Below are 20,012 nucleotides of genomic sequence, written 5' to 3' on the forward strand. Positions count from 1 at the left end.
TGCTCTCTAAAACTCTTCAGATGACAGAAATTATGTAAATAAGTCAAAAAACATGAAGATAATAAATGGAATAAACCCAAAGCATTTCTTAAAAAGCAGATGAGTTAAACAAATATAAATTTTCTCATTTGTTTCTTTTGGGTTTTTTCATCTAGCTAACCAGAATGAACCAATTTATTCTGACATCAAAAAGGGAAAACCAAAGATAAAAAAGGAGAATGCACCAAGTAAGTCATGTAATTATTTTCAAATGCAATCTGTTTTATTAACAATTAAACAAATTCTGACGTCATGATTATTTTTGCCACCCCAACTCTATTCACTCTATTCGCCTCAGAATCCGCTGGAATTACGTAAATGGTTAATGACTTGCATTAGTTGAAATAATGAAAACACTGGAGCTAAAGCTCGGGTTGACAAATTTTTGTCAAATTGAAATACACATCGATAAATCATCAATTTCCATAGATTTCCTAACTGAACAACTCCCAAAAATTATTTAAGCTACTTTCATAACCTAGGGCCTTCTATTTACTGTAAGAACTTTACTGTTTTTTAACCTTTTGGTTTTTTCTGTCGTGCAGCAAAGAAGAACCCAGAAGCTGATTTTGACACAATTAGCAAAGAGACAACACAAACTGCTGTAATAAGTAGGTATCTCTGTTACTCTTTGCAATTATTCAAGTGTACACTTTTGATGATGATACCAACACTATGAATTTTAAAATTTTAGCCCTACTGCATTAGCAGGACTGCAGAGGTGAAGGATAATCTTCTGGCCCACCTTCTTCTCAAGACCTAAAAAATATCTACATCCATTCAATAACTTCTTTGGATTGTCCTGAGAGGTGTTGGTACAACTTCAAGATAGGGCAGAGTTTCCATGTTGAAGTTAACTTTCTGAAAAGTCATACCTAGTGATGAGGGCTTGATTACTCTGCTTGCATATACTTGACTGAACTTCATCATCAAGGTCTGCAGAAGCCTGAAGACAGCAGTCCCAAAGGCAGTTGGGTTTGAGAAGAAAAGGCTTTACAAAAATGAAGGAGATTGTTCTCCGAGGACTAGAGGAAACACGCTGTAGAGGACAGGGACCATCCAGAAGGAGAAAATTGGGATTTTCACGTGTGTGTAGATTATCTCACTTTGTCAGAATCTGTGACAAAACAACAGGCTATTGGATCTGGTGCTGGCTGACAGTCCACTACTTCACAGTGGCTTTCATGACTTGCTTGAAGCATCCATTTAACCCTTCCGCTATCTTTGGGGTGCAAATGACTCCAACCATATATTAATGTGTGATTCCTTCCATGACAAAGGTGGACAAAGGTGGACAGGATTTTATGTCTGCCGTGGACATTAATGAAACTCAAAAATCAAAGATAAAAAAAAAAGTTCAGTGCACTGTCTTGTGGGGTCCAGATAGCCAAGGAGAGCAGAAAGGTTGTATGGAGAAATCTAAACTCCCCAACCATAAGAACAAAACCATTGTGCTATCCTTGGTATGTTGATGTTGGGAGTAGTGTCATCTGGCCTCACAAGACACTGCGCTGAATTTTTCTTTTCATTATTTATTTATTTTCACTGGTGTCTGTGGCAGACATGGAATGCTGTCCACCTTTCATTCACATTTGTCATGGGATGGATAAAATGTCAATGTAAGGCTTGGCTCATCTGGACTCCTTAAGAAACCACAATGGTTAATACTCCTCTCCATCCATTTGCAAACTTTCATCTTATTAGTCTGTTTAGCTGATTTTCCAAAGACAAGTTATTGAGATCTTGAGACATGTAGATGGAAAGCAAGAAAAAAATGAATGTGGATAATATTTGGTAGTGAGAATAATCCATCTAACAATGTGCATGGCTTGATGTAACAAATGTTTCTGATGGGGTCCACTTCATGCCACACTACATTCCACAAGGTGCAGGGAACACAACAACCCCTGACCTCTTCTTCTCTTCTGTTTGGAGGAGATCATCTGGGTTCCTAGAATTCTGTTGGTTTTGTTGTTACATAACACAATGTCTATAAAAGTGCTGGCTGTTCCATAAAGTCATCAGGCCCTCATCTCCAAATATTGTTCTACCCAAGAGTGTATTGGTGTATTGTATAGGTTTAAAAAGGGTCCAAGGGCCTATATTTTCCAAGGCAACCCAAAATGGTTGCATATGTTGGATCCTCAGTGTCTTAAGGTTTTATGGAGACAGAATGTAAGGGTATTCTTTCAAGAAGAAGGAAAATTCAGCTGTCACTCTGTCATGAAACATAAAGGAAATTTGAGCCAGTAGCCTGGTATTCTGCAGTTACTTAGCACTCAAAGGATACATTTTATCTTTGAGTTAAGAAATAAGGTAGCTGCTGTTAGAGTAGAGGATGCTGAAGACAGGGTTAGATGGAGGAAGCTGATTCGCTGTGGCGACCCCTAAAGGGAAAAACCGAAAGGAAACGAAGTTATGAAAAAAGATTTATTCAAAAAAAACATTTTCCTATTAATGATAATTTTGTTTATATTTTCTTAAAGCAGCAGAAGTTCAAACATCTGGCAGTAGGTTTCATCTCTTGCTGGTGTGTTTGGGGATAATTTGTTTCCTCCTGTGTGCCAGCATCATCGTCGTCATCTTTTACTGTGAGTTTAAACAAATTAGTATTATTTGAATTTTTTCAAAAATGTTTACATGTAATTGTTTTATATTAAAATTATTGATTGTGTATTATTGGCATAAGGTACCAATTGACCTTACAGCTAGATAAACAGTACAGGCCAAAAGTTCAGACACGCCTTCTCATTCAATGCTTTTTTTCATATTTGTGATTATTTACTTGTAGATTCTCACAGAAGCATCAAAACTACGAATTAACTCATGGATTTGGCTACCTAAACAAAAAAAGGTGAAATAACTGAAGTTATGTTTGATATTCTAGAGCAGGGGTCCTTGAGGGCCGGTAGTCCAACAGGTTTTCCAACCAATCAGCCATTGAAGCTCCTTACTGGCCAAGATATTAGCAAAATATAATGCAGGGTTTTTTGGAAAACCAGTAGGAGGACAGCCCTTAAGGACTGACTTTGGACTCTCCTTTTCTAGTGTCTTCAAAATAGCCACCCTTTGCTCTGATTACTGCTTTACACAGTCTGCATTCTCTTGATGAGCTTCAAGAGGTAGTCTCCTGAAATGGTTTTCCAACAATCTTGAAGGACTTCCCAGAGGTTTTGCCGTTGTTGGGCCTTTTGCCTTCAGTCTGAAGTCCAGCTCACCCCAAAACATTCTAATGGGGTTCAGGTCCAGCTTACTGTGGAGGCCAGGTCATCTGCCGCAGCACTCCATCACTCTGCTCCCTGGTCAAATGGCCCTTACACAGCCTTCAGTGAGAATCTACAATGTAAATAGTCATGAAAATATAGAAACCCATTGAATGAGAAGGTGTGTCCAAAGATTTGGGCTGTACTGTCTATGAAAAAAGGGCAAACTTCTGCAGGACACAAAGGTGGTTCTCACATAATAGCAAGGCTGTGGACAATTTGGTGACCCGACTAAGCGAAAATGTTCATGTTCATGTTCTACTGGTATGCTGTGAGCAACAAGTCATTGCAGACACTTACAGAACACGGAAATTTAAATATAAGGGCAAAGTAGATAAAACACATATAGGTTAGCAGGATTTTTTTTAACCATCCTAAAATCTACAGACTGTGTAAGGAGTCCAGGAATGTGTGCATTCCTTGGATGCATCATAAATATTAAAAATTAAGAAGTTAAAAAAATGAACGTTGCTTGTGTAGGTTACTTATAACGTGAACATCTTGTGTGTGTATGTTTGGGCATGGCCAGTACTCATTCTTATATTCTTTTTTCTTTCTCTTCTGCTGCATCTTAGTCTTTAAAATGATTAATTCACCAAACAGGTTAAAGAAAACTATAAAATCTCTCATGTCTTCTCAAATGGCTTGCTGATAAACTCTGTTCTGGGTCTGTTGCTTTGTTTCCAACTGCTGTTTAGGCCAACATATTAATATATAACATTCAGGCTATGTAATTGGAACATCTTTTTTTAGACATCATGTCACTTTTTAAACCTAGGTTCAAAATTTGCAGTTCAGTGAGACAGTGATTTCCCAAATTTGGAATGTTATACACACACATGTCACATAATAGGCCCTCTTAGAGAGATATTTCAGGACATATGGGATTTTATTAAAAAAAACAAAAAAAATGTCTTTCTTTAAATCAATGACTAATCTGTGTTATTTGGGTTGCAGTCACCATGGAAACAAACAAACAGAAGCAAAATCTCAGTAATTTGGAAGCAAAAAATGAGCAGCTGACTTTGGAGAAGAGATATTTACAAAACCAGACTGAGTATCTGACTGCTGACAAGATGTTATTTGAGAACCAAACCAAGGAGATGACCGTTAACATGACAATCCAACAAACACAGATCGAGCAGCTGAGAAACAGCAGTGACAAACTCAACAGGATGAAGGCAGCAATCTTCAAATATTCCACTTTTCCAGTAGATCTCTTCTGTCCTGATGGAGGTAAATGTTTTAACTGTGATTCTAACAACATTTTGATTATAAATCAGTAGTCCTAAGTTTAATTAGTTGATTTACAAACAACTTTAATCAAATTAAGAAAGTAGGAAACATGACTATATTTGGTTTGCAAGCAGAAATACATTTTCATTAATTTCATTGCTTTGTTTTTTTTTTTTTTTGTATTTCTTTAATTTGAAGGTAATATAAATTTAAAAGTAAAAGGTAACATTTTGGTTTTCTCTTTGTCATTCTTACACACAGTTTGTCAGACGTGTCCCAAAGACTGGATTCAGTTTCAGGAAAGCTGCTATTTCTTCAATCATTTCATTTCTCCATGGAAAACATGGGATGAAAGTCGACAGCTTTGTCGAAGCAACAATTCAGACCTGGTGGTTATCAGCAGTCAAGAGGAACAGGTTGGGGAGAAAATGTTCAACTAAATTTATTTTGTTCATTTTTTTAAAACTGCATACATATGACAATCTTTTATTTGACATTTTGATTTTCAGAAATTCATCAAAAGCAGAATAAAATACTACTATGACGAATGGCACGGATACTGGATTGGTTTACGAAGAATTAACAACAACTGGATCTGGGTGGATGACAGTCAAGACACACTTGGGTAAAGGAGAATTCTTAATACATATTTGCATTTTTATTAAATGCGCTGATGTTTTTTTTGTTTTTTTTTTTAGGTACTGGAAGAATCCAGGGAGCTCAGAAGATTTTGTACATGTAGTCCATGATGGTCCTTTGAACCAGAGCTGGGTTCAACTCAGAAATGGCTTTCAGAACAGATTCATCTGTGAGATTAAAGCTTTCATTTTCTGATTAGTTAAACTTGACTTTTTTCCTCCAACATGCTCATGTATCTTACAGTTTGACTTTTCTGTTTTAGATAAGAAAACAAAACTTAACATTGAAAATATGGACATTTAGCCTTTTTTCAATTTAATAATAAACTTTATTATATCAATTTAAAAAGGTTTAAGGGCTTTTATAAACACCATCATCATGATCAAAATTGCGACTGAAAAGCTTAAAATCTCAGAGCATTTGCTTTAAAAATCAATAAATAAATAAAATAAAAAACATCTGCAAACGTCTTCCTGTTTTTCTACTCTGCCTCTTTTTTTCAGTATCTCATCACAAGACAGAAAATCCAAGTAATAGCAGGGCTGAGTTTTGTTTTTTAGTTTTCCAGTTCCACATTTCTTGTTTTCTTACTGTTTGGTTGTATCTCACACTAATGAAATGTTGTCAAGAAATATACGACTGAATTTAGTCCCAATAAAACCAGTGTGTCAAAAAGGGCTTGATTTGGGCTAGATCAGGGGTCGGCAGTCTTTAACAATGAAAGACCGTTTGGGCTCGTTTTCTACTAATCAAAACCTTGAAGGGGCCGAATAGTCTTACTTTAGCCTCCAGAAAGTTTTGATTTGCATTCATAAACTTTTTGTTTGATAATAGATATAAATTATGTCAGTTTTTTGGCACAAACAAAAAAGCAAAAATATGAAATGAACCCAGCATCTCTCAAAATGTTTTATTTATTTTTTTTATTTTATTTTATTTTTTTTTACGTATGACGAAAACTCAAAAAAACTGTTATTGTTCTTTTCCCTTCTTTGTCCTCAGCAGTCTTACACCGCTGGGTTTTGTTATTTTAGGTAGTTGTGGTTATGCAGTCCCCTAGCATGGCTGGGTCAACAATCTCCCCGATTTATTTATGTTTGGCCAAGGAGCCACCATGAAGAGATAAAAGAGCCACTTGTGGCTCTGGAGCCCCAAGTTGGAGACCCCTGGGGTAGATTAAATAGCATGTATTTAAATAAAAGTGTTAGTGCCATCACACGCCTCTGTCCATCTCGTCAAGTGAAGGTGAAGAAAAAAAAGATAAAATAAATTTTGAAGAACTGTTTTTTATATGTAATATATTATATGTTATTGTACTATTTACATGTTATATCATGTTTAATTGTATTGGGGCTTTTTTTTCAGCACAAAACATAAATCTTTATGAGATTCCTCACAACTGCTAAAGTAAGTTTGTTTTATGGCTTTTGTTTTGCTTTTTAAATATGAAGAGACAAGAAATGTAGTGGTTATTTTCATGACAAAATTAGTTGTTAAATGTATGTAAACTAGGATAGCAGAACAAACACCCAAACTACTGAGTATCATTACAAGTTACTAGATTGATATAATAAAAGACAATGTTCAAACAATGTTGCTTGTTTAAAAATAGTTTGAAAGGACTGAGGATAAAATCTGAGGAAATAACAAAAACTTTTATATAAAACACAATCTTAAGAAATGTTTCTTAAAATAACAATATTAACAACCACATAAAACTGAGATTTTAAACTTCACATTCTCATATTCTACCTCTTTTTATTGTGACAGATGCACTAGGAAAAAAACTTCATCATCACCATATCTAATGTTGTTGAGCTGTCATTTAACTTGTACAAATGTACTTTTGGTCCTCCATGCTCACAATAATCCAAATATTTGTGTATTGATTTAAATATACTTTAGAATAAAATTATTTTCCAGGGAAAAATTGTAACCTTAAAAAAACAGCATAATCAGATTAATCCTCAGATTTCCATGTTCTCCTCAGAATCTTCCTCTTTATCTATTTCAAAGACTTCACTAGTGAGTCAATAGTTGTGATAGAGGAAGACAAGGACTTTGAGGAGCTGATCTGGTTTGTTATCTGATCTGTTTTAGAGGTTCTCTTAGGTATTTAAAATATTAATTACATAATACACCATAAAAATTAGTTAAAGGGATAAAGTCACCTCGACTTCTTCTGTACACATGGTAAACTTCCAAGAGAGGGTGTTGGCTTAGCCGTATACCACACAACAGTGCCTGTAAATACCGGCGTCATCTGACATGTCCTCTGAAATCAATGGCTTGGAGTGCCTCAGTGTTGTGCGTTAATTTGGACAGCGCCACTTGCCCTTAGTTGTAGGTGTGTGTAACTGCAGTTACAAATGACTGAAAGAGGCTTGGAAACACTTGATTATGTGTTTGATTAGTCGTAGGAGCTGGTGGTGCTCGTAAATTAGGTGGTGGTGGCACCCCAAATTCTCTATGCAGGAAAAACGCTTCGTATAAACAAACGGAATACTTATTGTTTTTGTAAGTGACCGTGGTATACTGTAAATGGGATAATACCCGTCAAAGTGTTGTAATGCACGGCCTGAGGCAAAGCGAAGGACTGTTTCTTTGCAAGCTGTAATTCATTTGCGTTAGTAAATTTGGATGTGCAAATCCTTTGTAATAAAACGTGTGCGTGAATGCATTAACGCTCATAGCTGAACATTAAGGATTTCTGGCCCCAAAACATCTCCAATGAAACCCTATCGTCCCATTGCAACCAAGAAGACATATCAACTATTATCTTCAAAAGACGCTGGACATGGGTCGGACATGTACTGAGGAGTGAAGAAAACACAACCATAAAAACAACACTACACTGGACACCAGATGGAAAAAGGAAAAGAGATAGGCCCAAAATCACCTAGCACTGAACAGTAGAGGCCGAGACCGTCAGAAATGGAAAGATTTCGGTGCTACCCTAAGCGTCTCAAGGCGTAAAGGGCAATAAGTAAGTAAAGATTTAAGAATTTGGAGGACAATTCAAAATTAAGGGTGGAATTTGAATTAAACTTGGTATTTTGAATTTGAATTACAAAACGAGGCATTAAGTTGCTCAAGGTTTGGGGCTGCTGTGGTGCAGTGGTAGGGTGGTCGACTCCTGATTGGAGGATTGGGGGTTCGATTCTGACCTTGCCCGTCCATGTGTCGAAGTGTCCATGGGCAAGACACCTAACCCCTAATTGCCTCTGGTGGGAAGTTGGCGCCAGTGTTCGGCAGCGGAGCCACCACCAGTGTGTGAATGTGTGTGTGAATGGGTGAATGGGTCTGTGACTGTAAAGCGCTTTGGGCCTTCGAAGGAGGGGAGGAAGAGCTATATAAGTATACGCCATGTCACCATTTTTAAATTTTTTACTGTCAAATGTAGATGATTATCAAAAGGGTTAGACGTACTCATCGACACTTTGACTTCACTTAACATAACTATTCTTGGTTATATTTCTAATGTTGGTAATATTTCTTATTCTTATATTTTCTCCAAGCATTTGGCAGCAAGTTTCATCTCCTCTTGGTGTCTTTGGGAATAATTTGTTTCCTCTTGTGTGTGACCATCTTGTGTGTGAGCATCATCATCATCATCAGTTACTGTAAGTTTAAACTAAATATTAATTCTTAATTTTTAACATTTGACTGTTATGTTATCAAAAGTAATGAGTGTGTAACTGAAAAAGGTTAAACAAGGAAAAAAAATCTGGATATAGGAATACATTTTCTAACAAATGGTTAATGACCCACTACAATGAAAGTCGTGTTTTTTGTTTTTTTAACATTGTCATGATGGAGGACATATATAATTGTTTGAGATTAAACTGTATTTATTTAAATCATGATGGATCAAAATCAGATGGAAACCCTCAGTTTGAAAAAGCTCAGGTTTGTGATGCAGTTCCTGTAATGGCCAGGCCAAACTCTCTGTGCTCCAATTCTAAATCCTCCACTTGAAGACAAATGGATCCATTAACATCGTCATTTTTCTCGTCTGAGCTGCCATCTGGCTCAAAACTGTATGGCTGTATAGCTCTGATATTGCTTGATGTTTTTTTTTTGTTATGCTTCTAATGGGAGTTTGGCGCCAATTAGCATGCTAATGTTCACTTGGGGTTGTGAGGGTCTGTAAGCTGGCGGGAGAGAGTGTAAACAAAGGAATCATGGGAAATGAGCACTGGCTTATTTCCTCAACGACAGTCCTGTCCACAACAGAGAGGCAAATTTCCAATGAGCTCCTGCTGCTTTGCAGAAAACTTGTTTAAACAATGGCACAGGCTTTTGATTTCTCCTAAAAACGGCATATTTATAGTTAAAAGATCACTCAGAAAGAATTTACAATAGGAAAACAATATTGTTGAAGTAGGACTTTAAGACACTATTATAAATATTTGTTTTTACAGTCATTTAGAACCATCAAAGACATTTTAAATAACTCATAACTTGGTTAATGAGCAGCTCTTGAAATGAGATTCAAGTGTCACATTGGCTTAGAAAGTTTGAAACAAAAAGTTTTTGTTTTTCGTTTTTTTTTTCTTAATTGTTCCCTTTGTTTTACATTAAAAACTTTATTGCTAAATAAATGAGGAAGAACAATTTATGAAACTATGCCAGCACATTTAGATGAGGAAAACTGTTATCAAAAAGTTTGTGATATAACAACAGTAAACAGATGTTGCTTAGTCACAATTAGAGAAAAAAAAAATTTTGAGCAAACTTGGTTCATAATTTGTGAACAACAGCTGCAGTTCAGTGAGACAGAGTCAATTCCTGAATCTTAAAACGTTATAAACATGCATGTCACAAAGTTGGAGATGTTTCACTAAAAATGTCCTGTTATGGAAAAATGTCTGATTTAATTAATTACTTTTCTGTCATTTTGGTTGCAGTCACCATGGAAACATACAAAGAGAATGAATATTTCAGAGACCTAGAAGCAAAAAATGAGCAGCTGACTCTTGAGAAGAGAGATTTACAAACTAAGAATGAAGATCTGAGGATGAACATGACAAAACTAGAGAATCTGACTGAGCATCTGACTGCTGAGAAGAAGTTCTTTGAGAACCAAACCAAGGAGATGACAGTTAACATGACAATCCTACAAATGCAGACCGAGCAGCTGAGAATTAACCGTGACGAACTAAACAGAATGAAGGCAGCAATCTTCAAATACTCCACCTTTCCAGTAGATTTCTTCTGTCCTGATGGAGGTAAATGCTTAATCTGTGAAGCTACAGACAAACTGGCTATGTGACTTTAATCAAACTGAGAGAGAAAGAAAAAAAAAACTAAGCAGTTTATATTTTTTTTATTATTATTCTTTGAGTTTTATTAGTATATTATTATTAGTTTATTATTATTATGATTTTAAAGTCATTTACAATTAAACGTAAGAACTTTTGTTTCTCTTCTTTTATACAGTTTGTCAGAAATGTCCCAAAGACTGGATTCAGTTTCAGGAAAGCTGCTATTTCTTCAATCATTTCATTTCTCCATGGAAAACATGGGATCAAAGTCGACAGCTTTGTCAAAGCAACAATTCAGACCTGGTGGTTATCAACAGTCAGGAGGAACAGGTTGGTGACAAAATGTTAAACTAAATTTATTTGGTTCCATGTTTGAAAAATGAAAATCATTATGTTCAGACATTCATCAAAAGCAGAATAGAATACTACTATGACTTCCATCACGGATACTGGATTGGTTTACGAAGAATTAACAACAACTGGACCTGGGTGGACGACACTCATGACACACTTGGATAAAGAAGAATTCTTAAAACATATTAACCTTTATATTAAATATGCTGATAGATTTTTCTTTATTTTTAGGTACTGGAACAGCCCAGGGAACTACGAATATTTCGCACATATAATCCAAGATGCAACTTGGAACGAGAGCTGGATTCAAGTCAGTAATGGCTTTCGGGGAAGATTCATCTGTGAGATTAAAGCTTTAATTTTCTGATTAGTTAAACTAAGCTTTTTACTTGCTACTTTCATATCAAAGGTTTTATTTTCATGTATTTCTGATAAGAAAACAAAACTTTTACAAGGAAATGATCCTCCTTAAGCGTTTGTTTTTTCTGTGTTCAATAACAAATAATAATATTAAATATTAATAAAAATAATAATATACATTTTCATTTAAATGATTTTAATGTTTTTTCAATTCAAAAACAGCTTGTAATGGCCCTTTGACATTAAAAGGAAAAAAAAAATTGTCTAGAATATATAGCAAGTCTTTATCTAAAAATGATTGTACCACCGCACACCTTTGTCTAATTCTGAATGTGCAGGCGAAAATAGAACGAATTGATAAAATGAAAGAAGACTAAAATAAATTTAAAAAAATGTGTTGTGTATTTCAGAACAGTGTTCCACTTTATACTTTTGTCATCACACTTCTAGCAGCACATGTGGACTTGTATCAAAATCATTACTTGTATTTATTCTGAATTATAATTTTCTTAATGTAACATAACTCTATAATACATGTCTTCACAGCTTCTGAAAGATTCATGTTTTTTTGTCCTTGTATTACATATTTTTATTTGTGCCTTTAAATATGAACAAAAGCATAAAAACTGCAATGATTTTCATGACAAACTTCAGAAAAATAGTTGGTGTTAATTGCATGTGAAGGAATGTTCAAGTTACTGATTATCCTTAAAAGTAACAGAAGTGATCTCATTAAAACTTGTGTTTATTTTATATCATTTAAAAATGGTTAAAGAGCTCAGGAAATCACATATGAAAAAATTTTACTATGAAAAAACTATTATGGAACTATTTTAAGACCAGCATGACAGAAATTAAATTATGAACAACCAGATAAAAATAGCTTCTAAGGTTGCTACAAGAGATTAAATCACACATGGAAAAACACATTATTATGATAATTAAGAAAGGAACTTCAAACTTAAGAAAATGCTTTTTTTATGCCTGACAGGTTAGACTAGAAACTCTCATGCACTAAACAATACTTCCCTCTTTAGGGACAAAACAAGGACATATAAACCTGCAGGCTTCATCTGAGATAAAAGTCATTGATGCAGATAAACTGAAAAATGTAGAAAAATAATTCCATTTATACCTGTATTAAGTGATTTTTTTTTAATTTCGATTGTTAAAAGACCCAAATTCTGACAACAGCAGCAAACTGTAAAATTAATGAGGAAATCAACCCAAAGACGTTACTTAAAAAAAAAAAGTTCAAGTTCCTCAAAAGAATGTAGGCATGAAGGTTACAGAATTTTTTTCTGAAACTGTGAAGAAAACTGGACGTTGTGTAACCTGGAAACACAAAGTAGAGATTTTTGCTGAACTCACTGAGTGATGATTCTGGACTCTCATGAAGTCAATCATTTTCTAAAGCTGAGATTTTGTCTTTAAAACATCTTTTATTACTATTTTTTTCTGTGTTTGAGTCATTTTTTTAATCCTTATGGACGAAGCTTCTCGTGACCAAAACGTTCAAAAGTTTTCAAAAGGTAAGTGACTCTCGTACTTTACAAAAGCAGTTTTACCCAAAATTGTAAAAACAGATTTTGTAGCAGCAAACACTTTTAGTAAGATAACAACTAATGTTTTTGGTACCTGAATTACTCTAGACCGAAAAGTTTTCTAGTTCTTCACAAGTGACATTAGAACACAAACCACAGCCGGTCTGATGACAAAAAAAAATTCAACACTTTATGGTAAACACTGTAAACATAAATGCACAGAATCAGTCTGCTTCTTAACACTTCCTTCATGTCTGTGTCACAATGTAAACAAAGTTAAAATTCTATTTCACTGGAATAATCAAATGTTTGGAAGTCACAGAATACTCGACAAACCCAAACAGATCTACAGCAGACAACATTTTTATCTTGCTTTCTAACATTTGAGGCTCATCTGTGGTTTTTTTGTTTCTACCTAAAAATGAATTTCGCTTATTAGAGGGTTTTTCGAGTCTTGATGTGATAATCACTGGCAGCGGTTGCAATGATCCTGCTCAGTGTAATAGTGAGATAAAAAAAATATGAAAATTAGAATTAAATAAAAAAGTGTTTGTTTTAATAGTCTTGATGATTTAAGATTGTTTTTTGCGTAAATTTGAATTTTGTGCTTTGAGGAAAACAAAAAACTAAAGTCAGCATTTTTAACATGACCATTGGTTTTCCTTCAGGACCTCAAACTGGTATAAAGTGGTATAAAGAAAACAAGCTTCCAAAAATGTGGTCGATTAAGGTTTTTCTGAAGCTGCAGTCTTAAAAAATAATTGTTTTTTTCTTGGGTGTTCTGGCACAGACGGTGAAGCTCCACACTGTCGTTTATTGCTGCTGTCCCTGGGAATACTGAGCAGCTTTCTCCTGGCGTGCATCGTCATCATCATCCGAAGTTAGTTTTCTCATTTGTTTTCACAGTTTCTTCTTTCATGTTCAGAATGCTGAGAAAACACATCAGCAGATTTTGGAAGATGAAGACATTTTTGTTCTTTCTCTTCGTTGCTTCATGTCAACAACTGGACTTGGTTTCCCTAATTTAGCAAGACGCCAAGTTGCTCAAACAAAATGTTTAATGTATTAAAACTTTTTTTTGTTGTTTTGTTTTTTAAGGTTTGGTTATGAGTTTGTATTTTTACATTAACATTTTTTCTTGAAGCTTTTGGATGTCAAGCGGCTACAGAAATGTTAGATGGGACTTAATTCTATGACATGAAACAAAAGAACATGTTGACTCATTTCCTGGCTCTTTTTGCTTCACAGTAGGCTTGGCAATGTACGTTCAGGACACAAACCTCGGTGAGTTGAAGTTAAAGGTGAAGACCTTAGAGATTCAGACAGAGGAGCTGAGCAGAGAACGGGACGACCTCAGCTGGACGCTGGAGGTCATTCTCTCATTCGACAACTTCCCAGTCAAGGAAATCTGTCCGGACAAAAGTGAGTCTCAGTTCTCCAACAGACTGAAAAGAAAGATTAAAAAAAACAGATTATCTGTTGTTTTAGGAGGTTGGATAGAGCCACAGATTTTAGTGGAGATGATCTACATCTGGGGAAATTTGTCAAAGTGCATCATTGAAACTGATGGATGAAAAAATATAAAAACTGATTTGTATGAGAACCAGCAGCATAAACTGAAAAAAAAAACTCTTAACTACAGCCTCAGCAGTAATTTAAGGAACTGAAGCATTTGAACTTTGAACATCAGTTTTAGTTAGTTGTTCTGATCTTTATTTTATTGCTTATATTCTTGCATTTTGGACCATATTAATGAGAAAAGCTGCACTGTAATGTATCCCATTGCTTCAAACATTTTTGTATTTATCAATGTTTTCAAATTAAGTACATAATCAGAAGCTTCTTTTTTATTTTTGTCCCAACCTGCAGAGTGTCCATCGTGTCAGAAAAACTGGGTTCAGTTTCAGAGAAAGTGCTACTTCTTCTCCAGTGCCGAGGTTCTTTGGAAGACGTGGCAGGAAAGCCGACAGTTTTGTCAAAATGTCTCAGCAGATCTGGTCGTCATCGATAATCCACAGGAACAAGTGAGAGCTGAAACAGCAGCATGACATCAATCCAGGTATGAAGATTAAAGTCTGCTTGTTGCAGGAATTCATCAGTGACCGTGTTCAGTCCTACTACGACAAGTATCATGGGTACTGGATAGGACTGGAGAAAAAAGGCAACGAGTGGGTCTGGATTGATGGACAGAGGAACACTCTTGAGTAAGAAAGCCTTTAAAACTAATTATAACCTTCTTAACTTCTAACGACGAGAGTTAGAACTGAGCTAAAGTGGCAAAAAAATGTTTTTGTCAACTGCCGTTTCTATTTAAATAGTTTCAATGCAGACATTAAGGCTGAATTCAAATTCTTTCTGAAGCTACATTTAAACCTCCAAGAGGACAAATATGTAAAACAATCGGTGTCTTCAAATTCAGACATTACTACTGGTCAATGACATCATCAACAGTCTACAGCTATGTTAGTGTGTATCTGCCAGAACTCAGAAAATACACATCAGTTTTATAAACTTCAAAAATGTCATGCAAAAACAAAGTCAGTACTTACACGTCTGTGGTTCATAACACATGTAGAAATGTGTTTCTCCTCCACGCCAGAAGAGTGACGCAGTAGTCAACGTATTCATATTTATAAACGCAAATGAATTACAACAATCTTCTGCTTTGCCTCTGATAGTTCAAGCTTCCGCGGCGTGCGTCACTTCATCTACTATCTCACATATATCATGGTAACTTACAAAAGAAAGAGATAGTCAATTGGTTTTTCGTAATTTATTCTTGTTAATTTTTTGGTTTAAATCACTTTTTTACACAAAACTGACTATTGAATCCGTGGTCCAGTGCGTTTTCACGGTAACACCACAACGCGTTGCTGGCAAAGGAAAGCGACATGAATGCTGTTCATCAGGATAGGTTTAATAAAGCATCAGTTCAGAGAGAAAGTTCACCTCTCACCGCTTGTTTTAGTCCAGAAGATGAAGAAAAGTTTGTTTTAAAGAAACCAGCGCAGTGATAGAGAACATTTGGGATACGTGACCAGAACTTTATTTTTTTTTTGGTGTGCATCATAGACATACATTGTGCATCCACACCCAACAGCCAATCAGAATTGAGTATTCACCCGGCCCACGGCATACGTTCATTTAAAGTGCAGAAACACGTTTGTTTCTTATCATGGTTAGTCAGAATCTTTGTTTTCTTGGAGTAATACTGCAGATACTAAAGTCTTTACAGTTCTGCTCATCTTACCGTCATGTTTTGAACACACAATTTACACGTGTGGAATATCTGAGTTAACACTTGATAATTATAAAAAATTCAGACAATAAAAATAAAGTAAAATGTTTTCTGGCCTGTTTTGGTTCAAAAGTCAAATATTCTCAAATTTACCTAAAAAAACATTGCAATTTATTGTGATTAAGCACAGTCCAAAAGTCTGATTTGTCAGATTATTTTTTTTAATCGATTGTGAGCACTAATATAGATAAAATATATTTTTAACAAATCATTAATGAAGACATTTAACTTTAACCCTAGAACACTTCTGCTATAAAAAGTTAAACCATAAGTTTAACCAGGTAATTTGTACCCAATATAATATACCCAAATACAAAGTATTTATGACAAAAAAATAGATATTTAGAGCAGTTATTTTTTATTTTGAAATGTGGTTTATGCAACAGAATTGAAAATAAAAACATCGGAAGATCCTAAAAGCATGCTTAAAAATGACTGAAAAATTAAGAATTTGAGAACAAAAAAATTCCTAAAAAAATAAAATAAATAATGATTCTGGAGACTTGGCCTTTGGTCCACGCATTCTTGGGACGTGAGATTTTATCCATGCAGGGACCCAAGATACTCCGAAAAATGCAACATATTGAAAATTCAGTAAAAACTTTAGCTTGGGTGAAAATCACCCGTCAATAGTGCTCTAGGGTTAATAACAGCAAAGACACCTGCTAGTGTATCAAGTATTTCAAGATATTTCTAGTTTAGTTTAGTTTGAGAAGAGAGAAAAATATATATATAATTATTTTAGTGACATTTATAGTTTCAACTTTGTTCTTCCATTAGGTAGAAATGGATGAGGGTCTCACATTGTAGTTAGAATCTCAGATATGATATTTAAAGTTTTTTATTAAAAGTTTGCTTCTTTAAATCTACAACAACAGCTGCAAACAGCAACATTGTGTTTTTTGTTTTGTCTTTAAGGTTTCAGGCAGGAGAACAATTCCCTTTTGGGGGTCGACGTGGACTGTTGGTTCCAGGAAAAAATGTCCAGCCGAACTTGATTAAAGCAGACGCTTTGTTCAAAAACAAGTTCATCTGTGAGACTGGAGCCCTGATGATGACCAGATCCTTCTAGTTAAAACTACTTGTGTTTTTAAGTCCATTTAGAAACTATTTCAAATGTATTTCTGTCTGAATAAAAGATGTTCATGTTTTAGCAGCTTCAATCATTGAATATCAGGAAAAGTTCAAACTTTGGTTTCAGGGGAAAAGCTGAAGATGTTGTTCAGTGTTAATAAAACATGTTCTAACTGTACTTCTAGATTAATGTTGTAAATATCCAATTATCAAAGACCATCTTGATAAACATTTTCAATGTAAATAGGATCTTCTGTTTACAACTGGTGTCTGCGAGTCAAATTTTGGGGATATTAACATCTATAATTTTCATTTAATGCTCCAGGAAAATTGTTTCAAAGATTTTGTATAATGGAGGTAAGAGATTTACCTTGGCCGTAAATTATTAATAATAAAATGATTTCCTGATCCACTTAGTTGCAATAGCATATGTTATTATGTGAAAAAAGTTCTTTTTTTATTTTCCTTTAACTTCACTTAGTTATATAGGTTTATATAAGTTTCCTTAAGTCTAAATGAACTAATTTAGATTCCATTAAGTTTTTGTGCTGTCAAAATCATAATGGAGTCTACTGAGATGTTTTAGTTGTACAATAAACATATTTTTGAGCATTTTTGTGGATGAGGTTTAATCAGGAGAGAAAAAACTGATTGGGTCAGTAAAAATCTATAAATCTCTCGACTTAATTTAATTCAATTTTATTTATATAGCCCAATATCACAAAACAATTCCCACATTGGGCTTCATGACAGTAATTTTACAGAAGCAGAAAGTCAGTCATAAAATATAAACAGTAGCTAATTGCTAAACTAAACAGACTAAATAAAACTGGTTATCCCTGCCCTTAGACCCTTAGGTTTATGAAGATAAACCGTCTTGTTATTGTTAATTGTTGTCTAATTGCTCATTAAAATTGGATTTATCTTTTTCTGTCTTTTGTAATTTAGTTTGGACAAAAACTTCAAATATTCCTCCGACTCCTCTTCAAAAAAATGTGTTCTGTAAAAATGCTTTTTTAAGATTACAACCAGATCAGGTTTACAGACGTCCCTGCTCGGTTATTTCAGAAACTTTAAATTTGAACTATTTGTGTGTTTTTACCTCCAAGATGAGCTTCCTCTGCTGGGTGGTCAGACACTCCCTTAGAGACGGGTGAGAAGCTTAGTCATCCAGAGATAGCTTGTAGTATAGCTGCTGTTCTTCTGTATTGAGATGGGTCAGATCAGGTGGCTCAGTTCTAGTTCTGGGGTCTGGCTCCAATCTTTATGCCTTCCTAACAACTGTCTTGCTGTCCCAGGTTAAAGACACTATGTGGCAAAAGAGAGGAAGAATGGGAGTGAAGTCTGGGGGTATCAAATCCTCAAACTTTATAGAGAGGGCATCAGGCTTCTGGTTTTAGATCCTGGCTGACAAAACAAAACTCTTAAAAAACAAACACAACCAGGCATCAGACATTTGGCTAACTTCAAGTGAGCCAAGCTCTTATGATCAAACGTTATTTATATTGGTTATATTTGTAAGAAGGAAAGAAGAAAGAGGGATGCTGGGGGGATTTACAAAAGAAAGTGTCTGACGAGGGATGTTAAGGAAATAGGAAAATGATTCCTTAGTTTGGAGGTTAATGAAAGCAACAACAAAATGATGGAGGATTACTATCATTACTGTCAGGTGTGAATGTTTGTCTAAAAGGGCGGGGCTTGTCCACACCCACACTAAAATATTACAAACAAACCTGTTGGCTCCAAAATATTTGCACATATAGACATGTCAACATGCATACAATACAACTAGAGTTCCCATGCACACACGCATACATACAAACCAACATATGTAAAGCATTTCATTCCGTCACGTGTACCATTTGTGCACAGGTGAGCAGACACCTGTGCTCAGGCGAGTGCTTCTGTGCTGCTGAGATGTTTGATGATTGAATGTAATAGGAGGGAGAGTGCCCGGCTATCCTTTCACATAGAGTCCCACCATAACAGCAGCGGTAGTCGGGGTTTGGGAGAGATCCATCCACCGGGCAATCACGTCACCAACCCAGACCAGGGCCAACGAGACCGCCACAGGGGACCCCAACGCCTCAGGGCAGGGAGGGACAGGAGCACAGAGAGTGAAAGTACTAGCCCAGCCAAAAGACCCCCCCCCAGGCAAGAGCCAAGGCCCCCAAGGGAAACCCACCCTCCAAGAAACCACAAGGAGCATTGGGCAGAGAAGGAAATAAGTTTTTGATCACTTGCTGATCTTGTAGGTTTGTCCCCAGTTTTTATAAACGAGCTGTTTTCTAACAGACGTTGCAGAACCAGACAAACATTGTGAATGTGATCAGACTGTCAAACTTCCTCTTTAATGAAATTAGTGCACATCCTCATGACTTTGTCAGACTGCGGTCAGATTAGGCATGTCAGTTTGAGTATTTCCAAATATATTTCAGCGGATTTCAGTCAAATAATGTTAGAGACTCTTTTGCAATAAATGCAGCTGTGATAAGATTCAAGCCATTGACTCGTGTTGGTCCCAAGCCCAGATAAATGCAGAGGATTATGCGTATCAGACCTATAAAACTGATTCACTGTTGTGGCCTCTGAAGGGAAAAGTCAAAGGAAATAAAGGAGACTGTATGCTTTGAAAATGTTTGACATGGATGCCACTTGGACACAATAACTGTTTGTTTCTGCTTTAATGAAGCATTAGTTCTCAGTTTTTCATTCATAAAACTCATTACAAACTCTCCCATGGATCTACCTGACAAATATTTGAACTCTCTCACTTTGCTGTTGAGATTTACGAACTTATTTGGGCAAACACATTTCTAGACATCCATTTGTCATACCCATGTTAGTCCCACAGGGTCCCAGGACTGCCAGAGACAACCCAGCTACTGTAAAAGGTACAAGTGGGGTATACTTTGGAGGATCACCAGAGACAAACACT

General features: G+C 35.5%; 3 protein-coding genes across 6 annotated transcripts in view; 2 read left to right on the top strand and 1 right to left on the bottom strand.

Annotated features, from left to right (window-relative positions):
• Positions 1–5,381, top strand: part of LOC112136632 (asialoglycoprotein receptor 1) — an 8,574-nt gene extending 3,193 nt beyond the window's left edge. Inside the window, exons 4-10 of one of the 2 annotated variants that reach the window (XM_024258467.2) lie at positions 156–227; positions 585–650; positions 2,526–2,630; positions 4,260–4,538; positions 4,800–4,954; positions 5,048–5,163; positions 5,237–5,381. In XM_024258467.2, coding sequence (XP_024114235.1) covers positions 156–227; positions 585–650; positions 2,526–2,630; positions 4,260–4,538; positions 4,800–4,954; positions 5,048–5,163; positions 5,237–5,372 — 929 coding nt within the window. In that variant the 3' untranslated portion in view covers positions 5,373–5,381. The remainder of the gene's footprint in view (positions 1–155; positions 228–584; positions 651–2,525; positions 2,631–4,259; positions 4,539–4,799; positions 4,955–5,047; positions 5,164–5,236) is intronic. The other variant, XM_036215740.1, reaches the window with a different exon arrangement.
• LOC112136641 (C-type lectin domain family 12 member B) overlaps positions 1–20,012 on the bottom strand; it is a 127,845-nt gene that overhangs the window by 57,226 nt on the left and 50,607 nt on the right. For 2 of the 3 annotated variants that reach the window (XM_024258481.2, XM_024258485.2), the window contains exon 3: positions 18,177–18,382. The gene's annotated coding sequence lies outside the window, so the exon portion shown is untranslated. The remainder of the gene's footprint in view (positions 1–18,176; positions 18,383–20,012) is intronic. The other variant, XM_036215742.1, reaches the window with a different exon arrangement.
• LOC112136631 lies at positions 10,078–17,252 on the top strand. Its single transcript, XM_024258466.2, has 8 exons — positions 10,078–10,408; positions 10,620–10,774; positions 11,030–11,108; positions 13,493–13,582; positions 13,951–14,124; positions 14,572–14,726; positions 14,791–14,906; positions 16,919–17,252. The coding sequence occupies exons 1-8, from the start codon at positions 10,093–10,095 to the stop codon at positions 17,070–17,072; spliced, it is 1,239 nt and encodes a 412-aa protein (XP_024114234.2). The 5' UTR covers positions 10,078–10,092; the 3' UTR covers positions 17,073–17,252.

Source organism: Oryzias melastigma, linkage group LG16 (assembly GCF_002922805.2).
Source record: "Oryzias melastigma strain HK-1 linkage group LG16, ASM292280v2, whole genome shotgun sequence".
NCBI classification, from domain to species: Eukaryota; Metazoa; Chordata; class Actinopteri; order Beloniformes; family Adrianichthyidae; genus Oryzias; species Oryzias melastigma.

Coding starts and splice junctions, on each gene's coding strand:
- LOC112136631 (XM_024258466.2), top strand. CDS start 10,093: ATGGAAACATACAAAGAGAATGAATATTTCAGAGACCTAGAAGCAAAA. Junction 14,125..14,571: donor GGAAATCTGTCCGGACAAAA/GTGAGTCTCAGT, acceptor CCCAACCTGCAG/AGTGTCCATCGTGTCAGAAA. Junction 14,907..16,918: donor GGACAGAGGAACACTCTTGA/GTAAGAAAGCCT, acceptor TTTGTCTTTAAG/GTTTCAGGCAGGAGAACAAT.